The sequence below is a fragment of the Orcinus orca genome, chromosome 19 (assembly GCF_937001465.1).
Source record: "Orcinus orca chromosome 19, mOrcOrc1.1, whole genome shotgun sequence".
Taxonomy (NCBI): domain Eukaryota; kingdom Metazoa; phylum Chordata; class Mammalia; order Artiodactyla; family Delphinidae; genus Orcinus; species Orcinus orca.
The window spans coordinates 14,779,908-14,797,061 of record NC_064577.1 but is presented as its reverse complement, the minus strand read 5'-3'; the positions used below and the strand labels follow the sequence as shown (position 1 = coordinate 14,797,061).

Genomic DNA, 17,154 nt, shown 5'->3' with positions numbered 1-17,154 from the left:
GCGGCCCTGCCCGCTCCCCGGCCATATGGTGAGATCGGGCTCCGTCTGGCCCCCATGCAGGCTGCCTCCCCGGCCAGGCTGCCCGAGCTTGTGCAGCTCCCAGGCAGGACCAGGCCCTGGGGGCCCAGAGGATGTGTTGGGCACAGCTGGCTGGCCAGGGCAAGGGCAGTTCCTCGGACTCCTGCAGGCTCTGCTTCTCAAGGCAACCCTGTGCTGGGAAGAGCCATCACCCAGCATCCCACCCAGGACTGGAACACAGCTCAGGACTCACTCTCTAAATGGCTTTAAACTGTGAAGTAGGAAGGAAACCTTCCGCTCATGACCAGCCTGGCACTGAAGATGCAATGGTGATTTGGCCGCATCTGGGCTCTGACCCCAGGGGTCACAGTATCCAAAGAGGAAGACGAGTCAGTGTAGCCACTAACCAAGTGAGCTCAGGACCGGGCCGCCTGGGTCAGATCCACATCCGCCGCTGACAAGCCGGGCCCCAGGTACCGGCTGCCTCACGGCTCCCAGCCCTGCAGCCCCCATCTGCTGGGGCGTGGGAGGACCCACAGGGTCAGCCCTCAAATTCCAGCTACTCTCCCCAGTACATTCTCAGAAAGGGAAAACCTTAGAAGTTGCTAGGCCGGCGCCCCCAGCCCCCAGCTGCAAATGCCCAATGGCTCCCCCCGCCCCGCTGCTTAAAGCCTCCTGGGCTGAGTGCCCCATTTGTGGCAAAAGGTGGTCTGTCCTGGAGCTGAGGGGCTGGCGTCATGAGAACATCTGCCCCGGGGCTGAGCACACACGGCCTCCTCCGGCACCCTCCCTGCCAGCCCAAGTCCATGCATCAGGCAGCCAGGGCCGGGCGCGGACCCACGGCCAGGGGACAGGCTCCACGGAGCTGCAGGGGCTCCCGGGGCCCTGTCTGCACCTCCAGTCAGCTGGACCTCAGGGCATGGGCTCTGGGGTCAGACTGCCCACCTTCAGAGCCCAGAGCAGCCCCTCCTGGTCGTGTGACTGGACAGGCTTCTGAAGCCCCCGACCCTCAGTCTCCCCGTCCGCAAAAAAGGGGGCCTGACCATAGGCGGCCTGCTCGGGTCACTACAAGACTTAAATAAGTCACCGCGTGGAAGTTTCTTTAAAAAGCACTGTCCGTTGTGAATATCTTTAAAGACCAGGGTTCTCCGGCTTCCTGGCAGCCGCAATCCTCCCCTGGGGCGCACAGGGCATGGGTGTCTACAGTAGGACACACTAAGGACACAAGCCGGTCACCCCCCTGGATCTGGATCCGAGAGTTTTTTTTCAATGCAATTGGAAAACTGCCGTTTCCAGAGATACCGACTGATTTGCTCTGTTTGTTCAGACCAAACAGAGGGTCAACTACACCCGCATGACTCTCTCACATGACCTGCTGTTCCCCACGTGGGACATATTGGTCCTTCTGACCCAAACACAAGATTTCTAATGCGCGGTTCACAGCTTGCGTGTGCCAGGTCCTGAGATGGGCTGACGGTGGACGTGTCCTAGGGGGACCGCATAGCACAGAGGTCCAAACCAGGGCCAACGCCCTGCACCCACTCCCCTGACTCTGCAGTGATGGGCGCCGGGGGTGGGGGGTGGGGGGCGCTGACCCAGCAGGAGTCAGGGGCCCTGAAAGGGAAGCCAAGACCTGGGAGAGAAGGAGGAATAGGGAGGCTGAGAGTGGACAGAAAGAATGTTCCAGACAGAGCGAAGAGCAGAGCATCGTGTGTAGCCTGGGAAGCAGAGAGAACTCGCCCCCTAGGAACCGAGTGGGTCTGGGTGGCCAGAGCTTTGGCTTTGGTGGAAGAGGGGTGAGAGGCCCATTCTAGCAGCAGAGCCTGCTCCCCGGACCCCCGGGGCCGCCCACCGAGCTGCGGGGAAGGGGATAGAAGCTGGAGTGCTGGGGCCGAGGGGTGGGCGGGAGAAGCGGAAGCAGAGGCAGCGGGTGTAGACAACTGTTTTGCAAAGCTCAGCTGTCAAGGAGAGAAGCAGCAGGCGGGAGGGTGTGAAACGGAAAGAGGGCTCCCCGCCTGCATTAAGGTGGGGGGAGCACACTGACACCTAGAGGAACCGAGCTGGTAGAGATGGGGGGCGGGGGGGGGGTCGTGGATCAAGGGAGCAGGTCATCTGAGGAGCAGAAGTAAACGGGATCTGAGACACAGTGGAAGGAGGAGATGCCATCAGCAGACGTAACCTGGGGGTGTCCACACCCAGGGAGACATTTAGAACCCTGAGTCTGTCATTATGGGGGTGCTGGCCACCCCTCCTAGCAATGCATCACTTGTAATACAGGAAGCACGCTTTCTACATCATCACCTGGGTGGCAGATAAAACCACCAAGAAGGTCAAGCTGAGGACCCTGGTCTCCGCCAGGACTTGGTAATTCATCAACCCTCTTTAGGACCACTGACTCCCCCACGGCATCCTGGTGAGGGATGTGTCCCTATTCACATGTCACATGGAAGCAGAGGTCCCCTGGAAGGTGCCTGTGGCTTGCGGAGAGAAATGAAGAACTGGGGTCGACACACTACAGCCACCGGCCCAATCCGGCCCACCGTCTATTACTGTGAACAGCGTTTTATGGGAACACAGCGGTGCCCACTCTTTTACGTATCACTGTGGCACAATCGAGCAGTTGCAACGGAGATCTTACGGCCGCAGAGTCTAAAACATTTACAATCTGGCCCTTTTCAGAAAAAGTTCGCCCAGCCCTGCTGAAGAGCCCTGGACTAAGGTCTATCCGCTTGTCCAAGCTCAGGTGGGATGCGGGCCTTGGCGTGTCTGATTCTGAAACTCACAGGCTACTGCTGCTGCATCTTGCCTTCTTTATCAGGAGGGTGTCTTCTTGTGGAAGAAGAAATTCGACAAAGTTCTCTCATTAACCCACCTTGATATTAGAAATGCTAACTGGTTATCTATCCTGCTTCTCAACAGAGCCCACGTCCACTACTCGGCAACCAAGGTGGTCTTATTAAACCAAACATCAGATCAGCACAGACAACATCCACACTCTACCCTGGCCTCCAAAACCCTGCGCGACTGGCCTGTGTCCACCCCTCTGTTCTCATCACACACCTGCCACTCTACCTGTGTCTGCTTTCTATTCCTTGAACAGGCCAGGTTTGCTCATGCCTCAGGGCCTTTGCGCGTGCTGGTCCCTCTGCCTAGAATGTTCTTCCTCCAGCTCTCTCCAAGGCTGGCTCCTCCACGTCAGCTGGGTACCAGCTCAAATGCCCCCTCCTAGGACCAGACTATCAGAAGTGCCCAGGGCAGGGGGTGGCGGAGGGATGGAGCGGGAGGTTGGGGTTAGCAGATGCAAACTATCATATATAGGATGGGTAAACCACAAGGTCCTACTGTAGAGCACAGGGAACTTGATTCCATATCCTGGGATAAACCATAATGGAAAAGAAGATGAAAAAGAATGTACGTATGTGTATAACTGAAGCACTTTGCTGGACAGCAGAAGTCATCACAGCACTGGAAATCAACTGTACTTCAATCAAATAAAACTTGTTTTAAAAAGTGCCTTCCTCTCCCAGCCTTCCTCTGACACATCAGCTGTCTGCTTGTGTCCTGAGCATTTCGCACCCTCTGAAGTTATGTACTTGTTTACTTTACGTCTCCTCCGTTACCATGTAAGCTCCCCAAATGGTGAGGATTTTTGCTCCAGACTGAAACTTGAACTCAGGTAGACACTCCACACCCTTAACAGTTAAACCAGCCCTGACCCAAGTCGACGGGATGCAAAGCACAGCTGTGACCCACAGAGGTAATTTCACACTCCTTAGTCGTCAGGTTAAAAAAAAAAAAAATGAAAAGAAACAGATGAAATTAATTTAATAATAGAGTCTATTTAACCTGATAAATCCAAAACATTATCATTTCAAATGTAATCAATATAAAAAATCATGGAGCTATTTTACATTCCTTTTTTCACACCAACTCCGAAATCTTGTGAGGCTCTGACACACATTTCAAGCACTCAGCAGCCACATGTGGCCTGGTGCCCGACAGAGAAGAGAGTGCAGTCTTAAAACAGTGTTTTCCTCTGTCAAATGCTGCCTGATCACTTTGCATTAACACCCACTTAATCCCCACAGCAGCCCTAGGAGGGAAACACAATTATTAAGCCCATTTTACAGACAGGCAAATAAAGGCAGAGTCTGGATTCAAACCAGACAGTCTGGTTCCACACTCTCTGCTTTTATCCACCATCGAAATTGCCTTTCATTCTTGGCTGAAGCCATGGATGAATCCAGTAACAGAAGAGGCCCCACAGCATACAGCCTGAAGCCCAGGCTTGGGTTCTAATCCTCCCCCTACCAATGACTACGGATGTGACCTTGGGCAAGTTCTCCTATCCCCCTGTCCTCAATCTTCCCATCTGTAAAATGGGAGTAACAACGATAGCACTTCACAGAGCTGTGCTGATCCAACGATGCAATGTCGGTAACACACATACAATGTCGGTAACACACATAAAGTGGTACTTCATATTAACTATATTATAAGCACCAATCAGTGTTACTCTGTTATCAGGCATTAGTGATGGCTCTTCTCTCCTACCAGCCTTGACTCAGTGAACTTCCTGGGTTTTCTGGACCCTGCAAGGAGGCGATAGTAATAGCGACTGCCCCACATGGTTGCTGTGGTCAGCCTTCCATCCACCCTACATCATCCCCGGGCAGAGATCTGCTGGGACCAATGGCTGCAGGAACAGGGCATGGGGTAGAGGGAAGGGAGGTGATGTAACATCTGGGCAGAGAATAAGGAGACTCCACTTGGAAAAGGCCAACAGCAGTCCACGGGGACAGTGTCCAAACAACAGGTACAGTTTGGGGAAGAGTGACAGAGGATGGCCAAGGGAGATGGAGAAGAGGCAGCTGAGGACAGGGAGGATGGCCATGGTGATGATGGAGACGAAGACGGCTACCAAGCCCGGGCTCAGAGCCAAGCCGGGGCCGAGACTTAAAACACGGGGGCCCTTCCATCCAACTTTCTCAATGGCCCCGTGAGGAAGGTGCTAGCCATTCTCATGTCCCAGAGCCAAGAGTCACACCCAGGTCTGTTGAGCTGCACACACCACATTCCATCTCCAACACTGGAGCCCGGGTGTGGAGGCCTGGCCCGAGCACCTCCCACCTGGGTGACCTCCGTGTGCCTCAGCTTCCTCCGAGGCCAAGGGCAGGCTCGGTCAGCTGATCTCACCATCCCCTTAGAGCTCTGAAGTCTCATGGGGCAATCAGCTCAGCCTCTTCTAGGATAAGACAGTCCTGTTCCCCTGGGGATGACTGAGCAAAGAAAAGTCCCATTGCCCATTAGGGGCTGAGGTTGACCGGAAGTTTCCCAGAGTTCAGGTGCATGGTCCAGGCTGTCGGGCTTTACCTGCAGCCTTAAACCTGTTCCTGGGAAGATGAACTCAGAGCTACCTGCGCCTCTAAGACCTCTGTCGAGAAGACTTTCTTGGCAGAGTGAACAGAATGGGCAGGGCCCCCGGGTGTCAGCCTCTCTTGAGCCCAGCCAGGGAAGCAAAGCTCCCAGCCTCTGGCCACACTGAGCCTTGGAGTCCTGGATTGGCCCCAGATGGGAGGAGAGAAGCCGTGGGGCTTGGGGAGAAGCATGGGCACTGGAAACCAGGGCCTCCCAGCTCAGCTCTCCACTGGATGACCAGCCCACGAGGCTGTCAACGTGACCAACTCCTTGCTAATTTTGCAGACAGGGCAGCAGAGGGGCACACAACCTTGATGAGAGCTCTGTAGCACTCAGGTAGGTAACGAACACCTACAGGCTGGCTCCTACATCCATCCAAGTGAAGGACCATCTTGTCATTCCTCGCAAATAGTCATTGAGCAATAACGCTGATCTTCCAGGCAATGTTCTTGGATCTGAGATGCCACAGCGAATAAAAAGACAAAACCCTTGCCTACGTGGAGCTTACGTTCCGGTAGGGACAGAGACAATAAACCAGTGAACTTACCAATATATGATGTTAGATGGCGTAGGGGCTCGGAAGAAAATAAAGCAGGGGACAGGAACAGATGAGGAGGTTAGGAAAGGTGGTACCACCTGAGCATCAATTTTCACAGCACAAATATCTGGTGCTGGAAAGTTTCCGGCCACAAAACAGGGGGGGAAATACCCCGAGGCGAGAACACGCGCGGCATGAGGAGGGTCTGGCGTCTGGATCCCAGAGAGAAAGGCAGAAGGTAATAGGAGCTGAGCTCAACAGAGCAGCAAGGGGCCGGGCCACGCAGCGCTGTGACTGAGAGCCCCTCCGTCAACTGTCCAGCCTTCATTCTTGGTCTCCGCGAAGCTTGGAATCGTGCCCCTCGGCTCCCTCGGTCTGCTGTTAACGCACGCGGCTTTGACAGCGGGCAGATGACTGATGGCCCGGATACACAACTCACAGTGGTGTGTAGCTGGGGCATAAGTACTTACTTCCTCCAGCAGACGCCACTCTTGATCATGGGAAGTTGGATATCAAGGCTCTGGAAACTTAATACACGAAGTCATTGCTACAGCAAGGGATGGGTATACCACTCTCCCCCCAGCTGCCCCAAGACAGGCTCTTTAGGACTGAGTCAGGCCAGGTGGACACGCGAGGTCCCCACTCCTTCCCATCTATGAAGCCCACCGCGAGCCTCTGAGATCCTGGGCTCAGGGGACCTGCAACTGCAGATGTGATACGTTTCCTGATGCCTGGCTCTGCTTGGCCTGCTAATCAATTCTGATAGTCAGCACTTGGTATCCACCAGATTGGTTCTAGAACTGCCACGGATACCAAATTCCACAGATGCGCAAGTCTTACAGTTAGCCCTCTGTATCTGCAGATTCCACATCCGAGGATTCAACCAACTGCAGACGGTAAACATAGTAAAGGATCCAGGGTGGTTGAATCCGTGGATGGAGGGCCAACCATATGTCTGCTTGCGCCTGCTTCTGCCCAGGTGTCCCCATTCATAGTTGCAGACTGACCCCATCCCTCTCTCAGATGAGCCCAGGCCCTCTGCTCCATCCTGCCCACCTGCCATGGAGAGGACTTAACCCTGCAGCCCAGTAAGAAGGACCAGCCAAGCTCTATCTTGATGTGAACTCGAGTCTTGATGTGAACTCAAACTCCACAGTCCTCGAGGATGTTTGCCTTATTTGATAATCTCCCTCTAGCTCTGGTTCTCAGTTTGCTGAACAATGGAACCGTGTGGGAAGTTTTTGAAAAATGCTAATGCCTAGGTTCTAGCCCAGACCAATTAAATCAGAATCTTTGGGACATTAGTATTAATGTCCCAAGAATCTTTGGGACATTAGCATTCGTATTCTCAGAATATCCTACATCATTCCAATGCGCAGTCAGGGCTGATGCTCGCTGTGCTAAAGGGATCTTCTTCAACTTTAATGTGTGTACACATCACCTAAAGATCTTGTTAAAATGCAGATTCTGAATCAATAGGTCTGGGGAAGGGCCCAAGCGTCTGCATTTCTAACCAGCTCTCATGGCATGCAGTCACTACTGGTTCATAGACCACACTTTGAGTAGTGAGGGTCTAGAGGCAGCCAGATTTGCGGGGTGGGAGATGGAAATGGGCTTCACTGATTTTCTGGGTCCAAAGTAAATGTCCAGTATTGAAGCTCCTTTTAAAGTTGGAAAGGGATTTCTGAAAGAGTTAGATTAGGGTAAAGGGCTCTTATAGAAGGAAAGAGGAATTTTCTGCTAATGTGGAAACAGGAGATCCTATACCTAAGAAATGCTACAGGATCCGCTGTGTATTGTAAATAAAGTACCTAACAGACTACCCAGCACATAGTGGGTACCCCATACTCACGGTACCATTGTTTTTATTAAGACAGGACCCTCACTGCATTCCCTAAACCAAACAAAAAATATATATTTTTTTTTGTTTGTTTGGTTTTGGTTTGGTATGCCTTTGACTTGCAAGAGCCCCGTGAAGCCCTACAAGCCCTTTCATCCTCAGAGGATGTGCCGCAGGCAGGGGCCAAGCACAGAAGGCTTGGGGCCGGGGGCTTTCATCCCAGACACGACCTCATGGACCTGCCTGGTCTAAGGATACCAGTGCCTTTATTTCTCTCATTAATTTGATTTGTTTGCCGTGAGTTGGGCAAAACTCCATAACCCAGCCATGGCTACAATTGAGGTTTTTTACATTAAGGACCTATTTTAAGTGCTCTCCTTGGTTTAACTTATTAAACAACTCCACACAGCAGGTACTTTTAGTCTCAAGGGCAGATGAGGAAACTTAGAAAGACAAAGAAACTTGTCCAGGTCACATACAAGCATGTGACGGGCTCAGAAAACAAACTGAGACGCAAATGTCAGAGCCCATGTTTTTCCAGGGCTTCTCAAATTTCACTTGCTATGTGATCTCATGAAAATGCAGGTTCTCCTTCATCGGGTGAGATGGAGCCTGAGATTCTGCATTTCTCACAAACGGCTGATGTGCCTGGTCCTTGGACAGTATTTTGAGTAGCAAAACTACTCATATGCTATGATGCCTCCTGGGATTTCTGTCCTCAAGATCCCTCTACAAGACTCTTGCCACCATCCTCCTATGATCGGTGATCTGTGGATTTGACCAGTGGCAAAAATCACAGTAAATCACCACTTTGAACACCGATACAACGTTCTGTTTAGACTTCTGCTCAAAATGCGGTCTTCTGTGGCGAAGGATCAGCTATTCGGAAAAGCAGCTGTGTCCATTACAAGCTGTAGATGTTGCAGATAGTTATGAAATTGCTTTTAAATATAAGCATCACCACTAAGAATGCTTTCTGGGCCAGGGAACAATTCCCATCTCTAAAAGCCAAGTAAAGAGTTCCAATTTGAGAAATACATAGGAGGGATTTCTCAAAACATAGGAGTGAATCATTTAACTTTAAGCTTCTCTTCTCAGATTAACAGAGGAGAGGATGTATATAGGAACCAGAAGAAATGACAAATCTTCCCTCCCTGTGAAAGGCATTTAAGGGCAAATCTAGACCATCCACTTAATCAGTCTGGACTCAGTGGCTGGGAACTAGCTGGTTTGTGAATAAGACAGAGAAAATTGGAAGAGAGAGGGATGAAGGTAAGCTCCCAGGGGTACTTTGGGTACCAGAGTGACCTGAAGTTCCAGAATCACAGACAACGTTCTGGAGGAGCCTGACTTCAAAACATTAGTTAGAATGGCACCTTTCTGCAATTTCCACAGCCCAGTGATTCCCAAACTCTGCTCCATATTAAAATCACCTCCCGCTCAGGCCGCGCCCCCACATCAATTAAACTATGATCTCTGGGGGTGGGGCCCAGGTACCCTTAATTTTTAAAGCTCCCCAGGTGATTCCAATGTGCAGCCGAGTTTGAGAACTACTGGTAAAACCTTTCAGTGTCTTCCTTCATAAAATAAAGGAATCCATCTGGACGAGTGGTTCTTTATTCTGTCTTGCATGTTAGAATCACTTTCAAGTGATTTTTTAAAATACTGCTGCCAGCAGCATCCCTAGAAATTCTGGTTAATTTGTGAGGCCCAGGCACCAGCATCATCAGCATTTTTAAGAGCTTCCCCAGGTGATTCTACTATGCAGCGAGGGAGACAACTACTGGTGTCAGGGTTTTTGCCCACTTCTTCTACTGCTTACATTTTAAACATCTATGATATTCAGGCTAAAAATGCATCTTAGACTTTTTGAAAAGGTGGATCTCTCATCCTTACTTTTAAGTCAGGGATTTTTAACTTCAGAAGGGTCTATGAATGCCCTTAAATCCTATGCAAAATGTTGGATGGATATATATATTCATATGTATATATTTGGGGGAGGCGAATGTCCTTAACTTTTATCAGAGTCTCAAATGACTTAACTCTTATTACCTTAAAGGCAAGTATGTGATTTCTGATTTAATAAATTTAAGAAAATTAAAGAATGAATGGAAAACCAATTTGGTTTCAACAGCACATCTGCTAGTTTGAATTTGGGACACTTCTATTGCCACCTAGTGGCTGCATATCTTTATTGCAGGTTTAGTTCAGACCATATAGCCCATCGTTTGAAAAGCTATAGGGTGACAGATGTGAAGATTTCAAATCCAAGTATCAAAGCAGAAGCTGTGTCTGAGACTGGAGTCAGTAGTAGACTGGTAATGCTCACAGTAAGAGATGAGCTCCCCACCTGCACTTATAAGGAGACCATCCACCCAGATACTTTGGATTCATGTCCCAAACTGGATTAGGACACTAGGGTTTCTAGACCTGACCGTTGTTACCTACATGCCTCAGTTTGACTGCCGGCTTGCTTTCTTACCAACCGTGTGTGCTTGGGAAAATTACTGAGCCTTTCTGTTCCACACATAAAAAGAAGATAATACAAGCACTTCTAAGATTGCTGTGAAAAATAAGTAAGACAATACATGTAAAATGTTCAGCATAACCCTTGGCACAGCACAAGATCCCAATAAATCTGAGGTTATATTATTTATCATTATTTCCTTGCTTTGTTTATTGTTCCACATGGGTTACAATAAAGACCAAGTAAAGAGCAAAAGGTATATTACTATCACATGGCAACTCATCATATATCCAGAGAATCCACAGAGCACAGAAAAGAGTAACCCTACAACACAGACATAATCCTTACTCTCAGGAAGTCCCTTTGAACATAATCCTTACTCTCAGGAAGTCCCTTTGAGATTCCGACAGTTCATCCGTCTCTACGTCTGAGTGCAGCCACTTCTTGTCAGATATCTACCTTCCCACCATGTGAGCAAGAAGGTGACCATACTCCACCACCAAGGCTACTGCAAGCTCCTTTCAGGGAAGAGGATTACGCAGACATTCACTAAATCACAGACGCCCTAAACCAACAGCTCTGCTCCAGCCTGGACACTCACTGGTGGCAGTCTCCCACGCCACTCTCTCCGCAGGGGAACAGTCCCCAGACTCTTCCACAAGCCACCTGCCCAGGGCTTCAGGACCGGCTCCTGCCCAGCTGAAGCAGAAACACCACCGAAACTTCTCACCAGCCTCAGCAAAGATGCAAGGTGATCAGCTCTCACTTACCTGGAGTCTGCTTGGCCGTGCGCACGGGAGTGTAGTGGTTTTTCGAGGATGATCTGACCGGCGTGTTCTCTTTGGGAGAGCTATCGATAGCCGAGATAGTTTCTCTTTCACAGTGTGCTATGGGGATTGGTCCCTGTTGTCTTAAGATGTCGGCCAGAGCCCTGAAAGAGGAGGAGACCACACAGTGAGATCCACCGAGCTGGTGAGTGCAACCACAAAGAAAGCTGGGCTACTATCATCGGCCCTTTGATGGACGGAGACCCAGTATTCAGTTACAGTCACAGCATCATCTGGTGCTGGTCTCAGTGGGGATACAGGGGAGAGGCTGCCATGCCTGGGGGTACAGGCACTAAAAGGCTGTGATTAAGGTTTCCTTCTTTCATTCATTTCCCACCAATCAACTCTGAGCCCTTTCAAAATGCTGGCTCCCCAAATAAGCCCGTATGCCATGCAGATACGACAGCAACTGGCCCGTGGAATGCCACTTCAGTGAAGGGCGGCCACCACTGGCCTCAAGTTCAGCGGCAGGTGACTAATATCAGGGGGACCAACTTCCCCATGGAAAGACACACACCAAGGAGCATGTACTCTACACGGGAGACCCAAATAAGTACAAAACAGAGCTCCCCTTGTCAAAGAAAGGTGTGATTTAGCTGCAAAGACACGACATACAGATAAAATGATAAATATCAGAACACACGGACAGTGCAGACAGTGAATGCAGCTGAAGCTTAGAGGAAGAAGCAATCAGAGACACAGGAAGGAAAGAGAGAGGCACAGAGATGCTGCTGTAGCTGGAGAGGTCCATGCCCTCTGCAAGGGACCCATGTACCCCGAGAGCAGCTTCTATTCACCCAACACCTCTCTTCAACAGCCAAACATATGTTTACTGAGGACTCAGCATGCATTAGTCACAGCAGAGACAGAGGTAAAGAGAACACAATTCCTACCCTCTAGGGGCTCAGCATCTAGGGGAAATCGCTCCCCGACGTGGTTTGGAACAGGACTCCCTCTGGGTGGGACAGGTGATACCACTGTCAGTGGGAAACAGACATGCAGGTATGTTCTGAGGAGCCACAAGGGACCACCATCGGACACTGTCATTTCAGGGCCAGGCGCCCCATTCTGAGTGCACGAGCCAGGAGGAACTCTTCCATCTACCTGGGTCCCTGAGGGGTGGGCGAGGCACCACGCCCCAGGCCTCTCCCGGCCAGCCCGGCCCACCTGAGACCTGGCTACACACAGCCCACTTTGAGGCTTCAGTCCCCTGGAATTCCAGCTCCCCACACCCTGCCTCCGTTGAAAAGTAACCACCAACCGCAGCAGTTTAAAACGTGTCTGGGAGTAGAGAGTTTCCTTTCATTATGCCGCCCCTGACATGCTGAACCTTCCTGGGAGAGGACCATCAAACTGGTAATCTTATCATTTAGTGGCATTTATATAGCAATTTCAGATTTTCCAAATGCTTTCCTCGCACTGGCTTTCTTTTTTCTCAGGCTCTAAGGGAAACAGCAGACACACGCCACCACCCCATTCACTTCTGTGGACCAAGAAGTGAGGGAGGGGAAGACAGAACCTCACTCGTTTGGTAAAGGAAGTCCAGGCAGACCTGGGGCCTGGAATAAGAAAAAACATTGCCCTACCAAATCAAAGAGATTTGGGTTCTAATACCAGCTCTGCCCAGCTCTGCCAACGATGAGTCGTAAATCTTTGGGCAGATTTGTTAACCTCTGAAGTCGAAATTTAATCTTTTTATCCCCCATCAGCAAAACAAAGGGTTTAAACTAACATGACCTCTAAGATCCCTTTTAATTCCAAAATGTGATCAATATTTTATATACTTTTTAACCACACATCCATGCACGTTACCTTGATTCCTTCACCCTTCTGTTTATCAAAGGCACTTTCCTACCATCTTTCTATGGTAAGGAAACAGTGACTTAAAAGTTATAACAGAGGGCTTCCCTGGTGGCACAGTGGGTAAGAATCCGCCTGCTGATGCAGGGTACACGGGTTCGAGCCCTGGTTCGGGAAGATCCCACATGCCGCAGAACAATGAAGCCCGTGCGCCACAACTACTGAGCCTGCGCTCTAGAGCACGCAAGCCACAACTACTGAAGCCCACGCGCCTAGAGCCCATGCTCTGCAACAAGAGAATCCACCGCAGTGAGAAGCCCATGCACCACAACAAAGACCCAACGCAGCCAAAAATAAAAATAAATAAAAATTTAAAAAAAAAGTTATAACAGGAATACAGACCAATGGAATCAAATTGAAGAGTCCAAAAATAAACCCATACATCTACGTTCAACTGATTTTTAACAAGGGTGTCATGATCATGGGGAAAGAAGTTCCTTCAACAAATGGATATCCACATGCAAAAGAATAAGTTGGATTCTCAAAATGGACCTAAATATTTAGAGCTAAAACTATAAACTCTTAGAAAAAAATTGAGAAGTAAATCTTTGTGACCTCGGATTTGGCAATGGTTTCTTAGATATGACACCAAAAGCACAAGGAAAGAAAGAAAAAAACAGGTAAACTAGGCTTCATCAAAACTAAAAACGTTTCTGCATCAGAGCAGCTTGAAGAAAATGAAAGACACCCACGGAATGGGAGAAAATATTTGCAAATCATATTTTTGCTAAGAGATTTGCATCCAGAATATATAAAGAACTCTTAAAATTCAACAATAAAAACCAAACAACCCAATTTTAAAACGGACAAGATATAATCAGACATTTCTCCAGAAAAGGTACACATGAAAAGTAGCTCAACATCACTAGTCATCAGGAAAACACAAATCGAAAACACAATGAGATAACCCTTTACACCCACCAGGATAGCTATAACCAAAAAGAAAATACCAAATGTTGGCAAGGACGTGGAGAAATTGGAGCCTTTATAAACTACTGGTGGGAATGTGAAACGGTGCAGACCCTTTGGTAAACAGTCTGGCAGTTCCTCAAAATACTAAACAGAGTTACTATATGGCCTAGCAATTAAAATACTCCTAGGTACATGCCCAACAGAAATGAAAACATACGCCTACACAAAACTTGTATATGAAAGTTCATAGCAGCATTATCTTTTTTTTACAGAGGCCCATTCAAGTTGGTTTGTGCATATTTTATTTTATTTATTATAATACATCAATGAAATGTTTTATTTCTATTTTTTATTTTATTTTTTGCGCACACTGCATGGCTTGCAGGATCCTAGGTCGCCGACCACGGGTTGAACCCGGAGCCCGAGCAGTGAAAGTGCTGAGTCCTAACCACTGGACTGCCAGGGAATTCTCCATGGAAGTAACCCAAATGTCCATCAACTGAAGAATGGATCAACAAAATGTAGCGTATTCACACAATGTATTATTATTTAGCCTTAAAAGAGCAATGCTGTTCTGATATGTGCTACAACATGAACGGACCTTGAAAACATGCTAAGTCAAAGAATCCAGTCGTGAAAGACCACATGTTATGATTCTGTGTATATAAAATATGCAGATTAGGCAGATCCACAGCAACAGAAAGTCGATTGGTGGTTACCAGGGGCTGGGGGAGGGGCAAATGAAGAAGGATTGCTAACAGGTACAGGTTTTCTCTTGGGGATGATGAAAATGTTCTAAAACCAGCTAGCAGTGATAGCTGGACAACTCTGTGAATGTATAAAAATCACTGAATCGGACGATTGAAAATGTAAGGATGAATTCTATGGGAGGTGAATCACAGCCCGATAAAGCTGCTATTACACAAAGAAAGCTTATATTCTTTTTCTTGCCTCTCACGTTCTTACAAAGACCTCTCATTTATCGACGAAAGAAAACGGAGTCATGTGGTTAAGACCACACTTTGGGAAGGTCAGTACTAAATCTACATCAACGACAATGATTTTGCCCCTCAGGGGACAGTTGGCAATGGCTGGAGACATTTTTGGTTGTCACACAACTGGGGAGGGAAGTGCTATGGGCAAACTGGTGGGTAGAGGCCAGGAGTGCTGCTAGACATCCTACAATGCACAGGACAGCCCCCTACAGCAAAGAATTATCCCACCCAAGACGCCGACAGTGGCAAGGCTGAGAAACTCAGACCTGCATCTACACAGCACTACATGAAGTGGGTCTTTGATTAATGCTCAGTGCAGTCTAGTTCCAGAGATGTGTACCAAGGTCGGACACTAGGCTGGGCTCTGGGACAACTAGGGCTGGAGACCCTGAGATGAACATTTGAAGTCAGGGGATCTTGGGTGTCTGGGCCATCAGTGTATCCTCGGGTCTTGGCACATTGCTCAGCCATTATTCAAAGAGAGAAAGGATGGCCAACAAACACGTGAAAAGATGCTCAACATCGCTAATTATTAGAGAAATGCAATTCAAAACTACAATGAGGTATGACCTCACACTGGTCAGAATGGTCAGGATCAAAAAATCCATGAACAATAAATGCTGGAGAGGGTGTAGAGAAAAGGGAACCCTCTTGCACTGTTGGTGGGAGTGTAAATTCATACAGCCACTATGGAGAACAGTATGGAGGTTCCTTAAAAAACTAAAAATAGAACTACCATATGATCCAGCAATCCCACTACTAGGCATACACCCAGAGAAAAATATAATTCAGAAAGACACATGCACCCCAGTGTTCATTGCAGGACTATTTACAATAGCCAGGACATGGAAGCAACCTAAATGTCCATCAACAGAGGAATGGATAAAGAAGATGTGGTACATATATACAATGGAATATTACTCAGCCATAGAAAGGAACGAAAATGGATCATCTGTAGGGATGCGGATGGACCTAGAGACTGCCATACACAGTGAAGTAAGTCAGAAAGAGAAAAGCAAATATCATATATTAACACATATATGTGGAATCTAGAAAAATGGTATAGATGATCTTATTTGCAGAGCAGAAATAGAGACACAGACGTGGAGATCAAACGTATGGATACCAAGGGGGAAGTGGTGGTGGGAGGAATTGGGAGACCGGGATTGACACATATACACTACTGATGCTATGAGTAAAATGAGATAACTAATGAGAACCTCTGTATAGCACAGGGAACTCTTATGCTCTGTGCTGGCCTAAATGGGAAGGAGAAGAGGGGATATATGTATACGTATAGCTGATTCACTTTGCCGTACAGAAGAAACTAACACAACATTGTAAATCAACTATACTTCAATAAAAATTCATTTAAAAGAAAGAAACAAACAAAGAGAGAAAGGAGTGAAGATTTCCATCCTTGCAGGGCTTTCGTCCCTTTTGTCCATATGGACAGTGTAAATGGCAAACTCACAGCAGATTCGCTCCAGGCTTATTGGCCAAGGAGGATCCAGCAGAGAAGAGATTTTCAAACTGAGATCAGCACTCCCGGGGGCGGGGGGGGGGGGGGGTGCTGGGAGAAGGGGACTCTCAGGGCCCATCTCCTGAGAAGCCCTGCAGGCTGCAGGCCCTGAGAGATGAGATGTAAGGGGGAAGACACCTCTTTGGAGACCAGCAGGCTCCCCAGAGCATCTCTGCTTGCCTCTGGCTTGCTGCTGGTGAATGAGTTTTAACTGGGTTACAGCCAAGCTGTCTCCTCCTAAAGGTAATAACTTGCGTGGTACCCTCTCCAAGTGCCCTGTTGGCAGGGCTGAGCTGATGGATGTGCTGAAGAGTCAGGCTAGCTGGGGGCAGGGACCCTGCCCTGTGTGGTCCCAACGAGGAGGACAGGAGCCAGGGATGTGATCCTGACCGCCTAAGCACCGTCCTCCGAGAGCCCCCTTTTCCCAGTGCCCTCCGGCAGCCAGAAAGGTGGGCCTCGTTCCCAGATGGTGCTGGGTCCCCCTCTTTCAGCTCACACACCCTTCCCTCAGCTCTTCAGCTCCGTGACCTCCCCTTCTCACCCCCACTCCTCTCCACCTTCCATCCCCTTCTCTCCAGGGTGCTGGATAGGTATTATTCTAATTCTGAAATGTGCGATCCCAATCTCACCTAATTAATTTGGAGACGCCGGAGGAAATGGGTTAAGGCCTGAGCTACTTTCTCACCGTAGGAAAGAAAATTGGTCATTGAGGAAATGGGAAGCAGATTTTGTGAGAGAGTGGCTGCAGCTCTCAGGG

At 48.8% G+C, this 17,154-nt stretch overlaps 1 protein-coding gene across 4 annotated transcripts in view; it reads right to left on the bottom strand.

Moving 5' to 3' along the window:
* SHISA6 (shisa family member 6) overlaps positions 1-17,154 on the bottom strand; it is a 250,722-nt gene that overhangs the window by 216,745 nt on the left and 16,823 nt on the right. For all 4 annotated transcript variants that reach the window (XM_049702240.1, XM_049702241.1, XM_049702242.1 and 1 more), the window contains exon 2: positions 11,052-11,212. In XM_049702240.1, the coding sequence (XP_049558197.1) occupies positions 11,052-11,212 (161 nt within the window). The remainder of the gene's footprint in view (positions 1-11,051; positions 11,213-17,154) is intronic.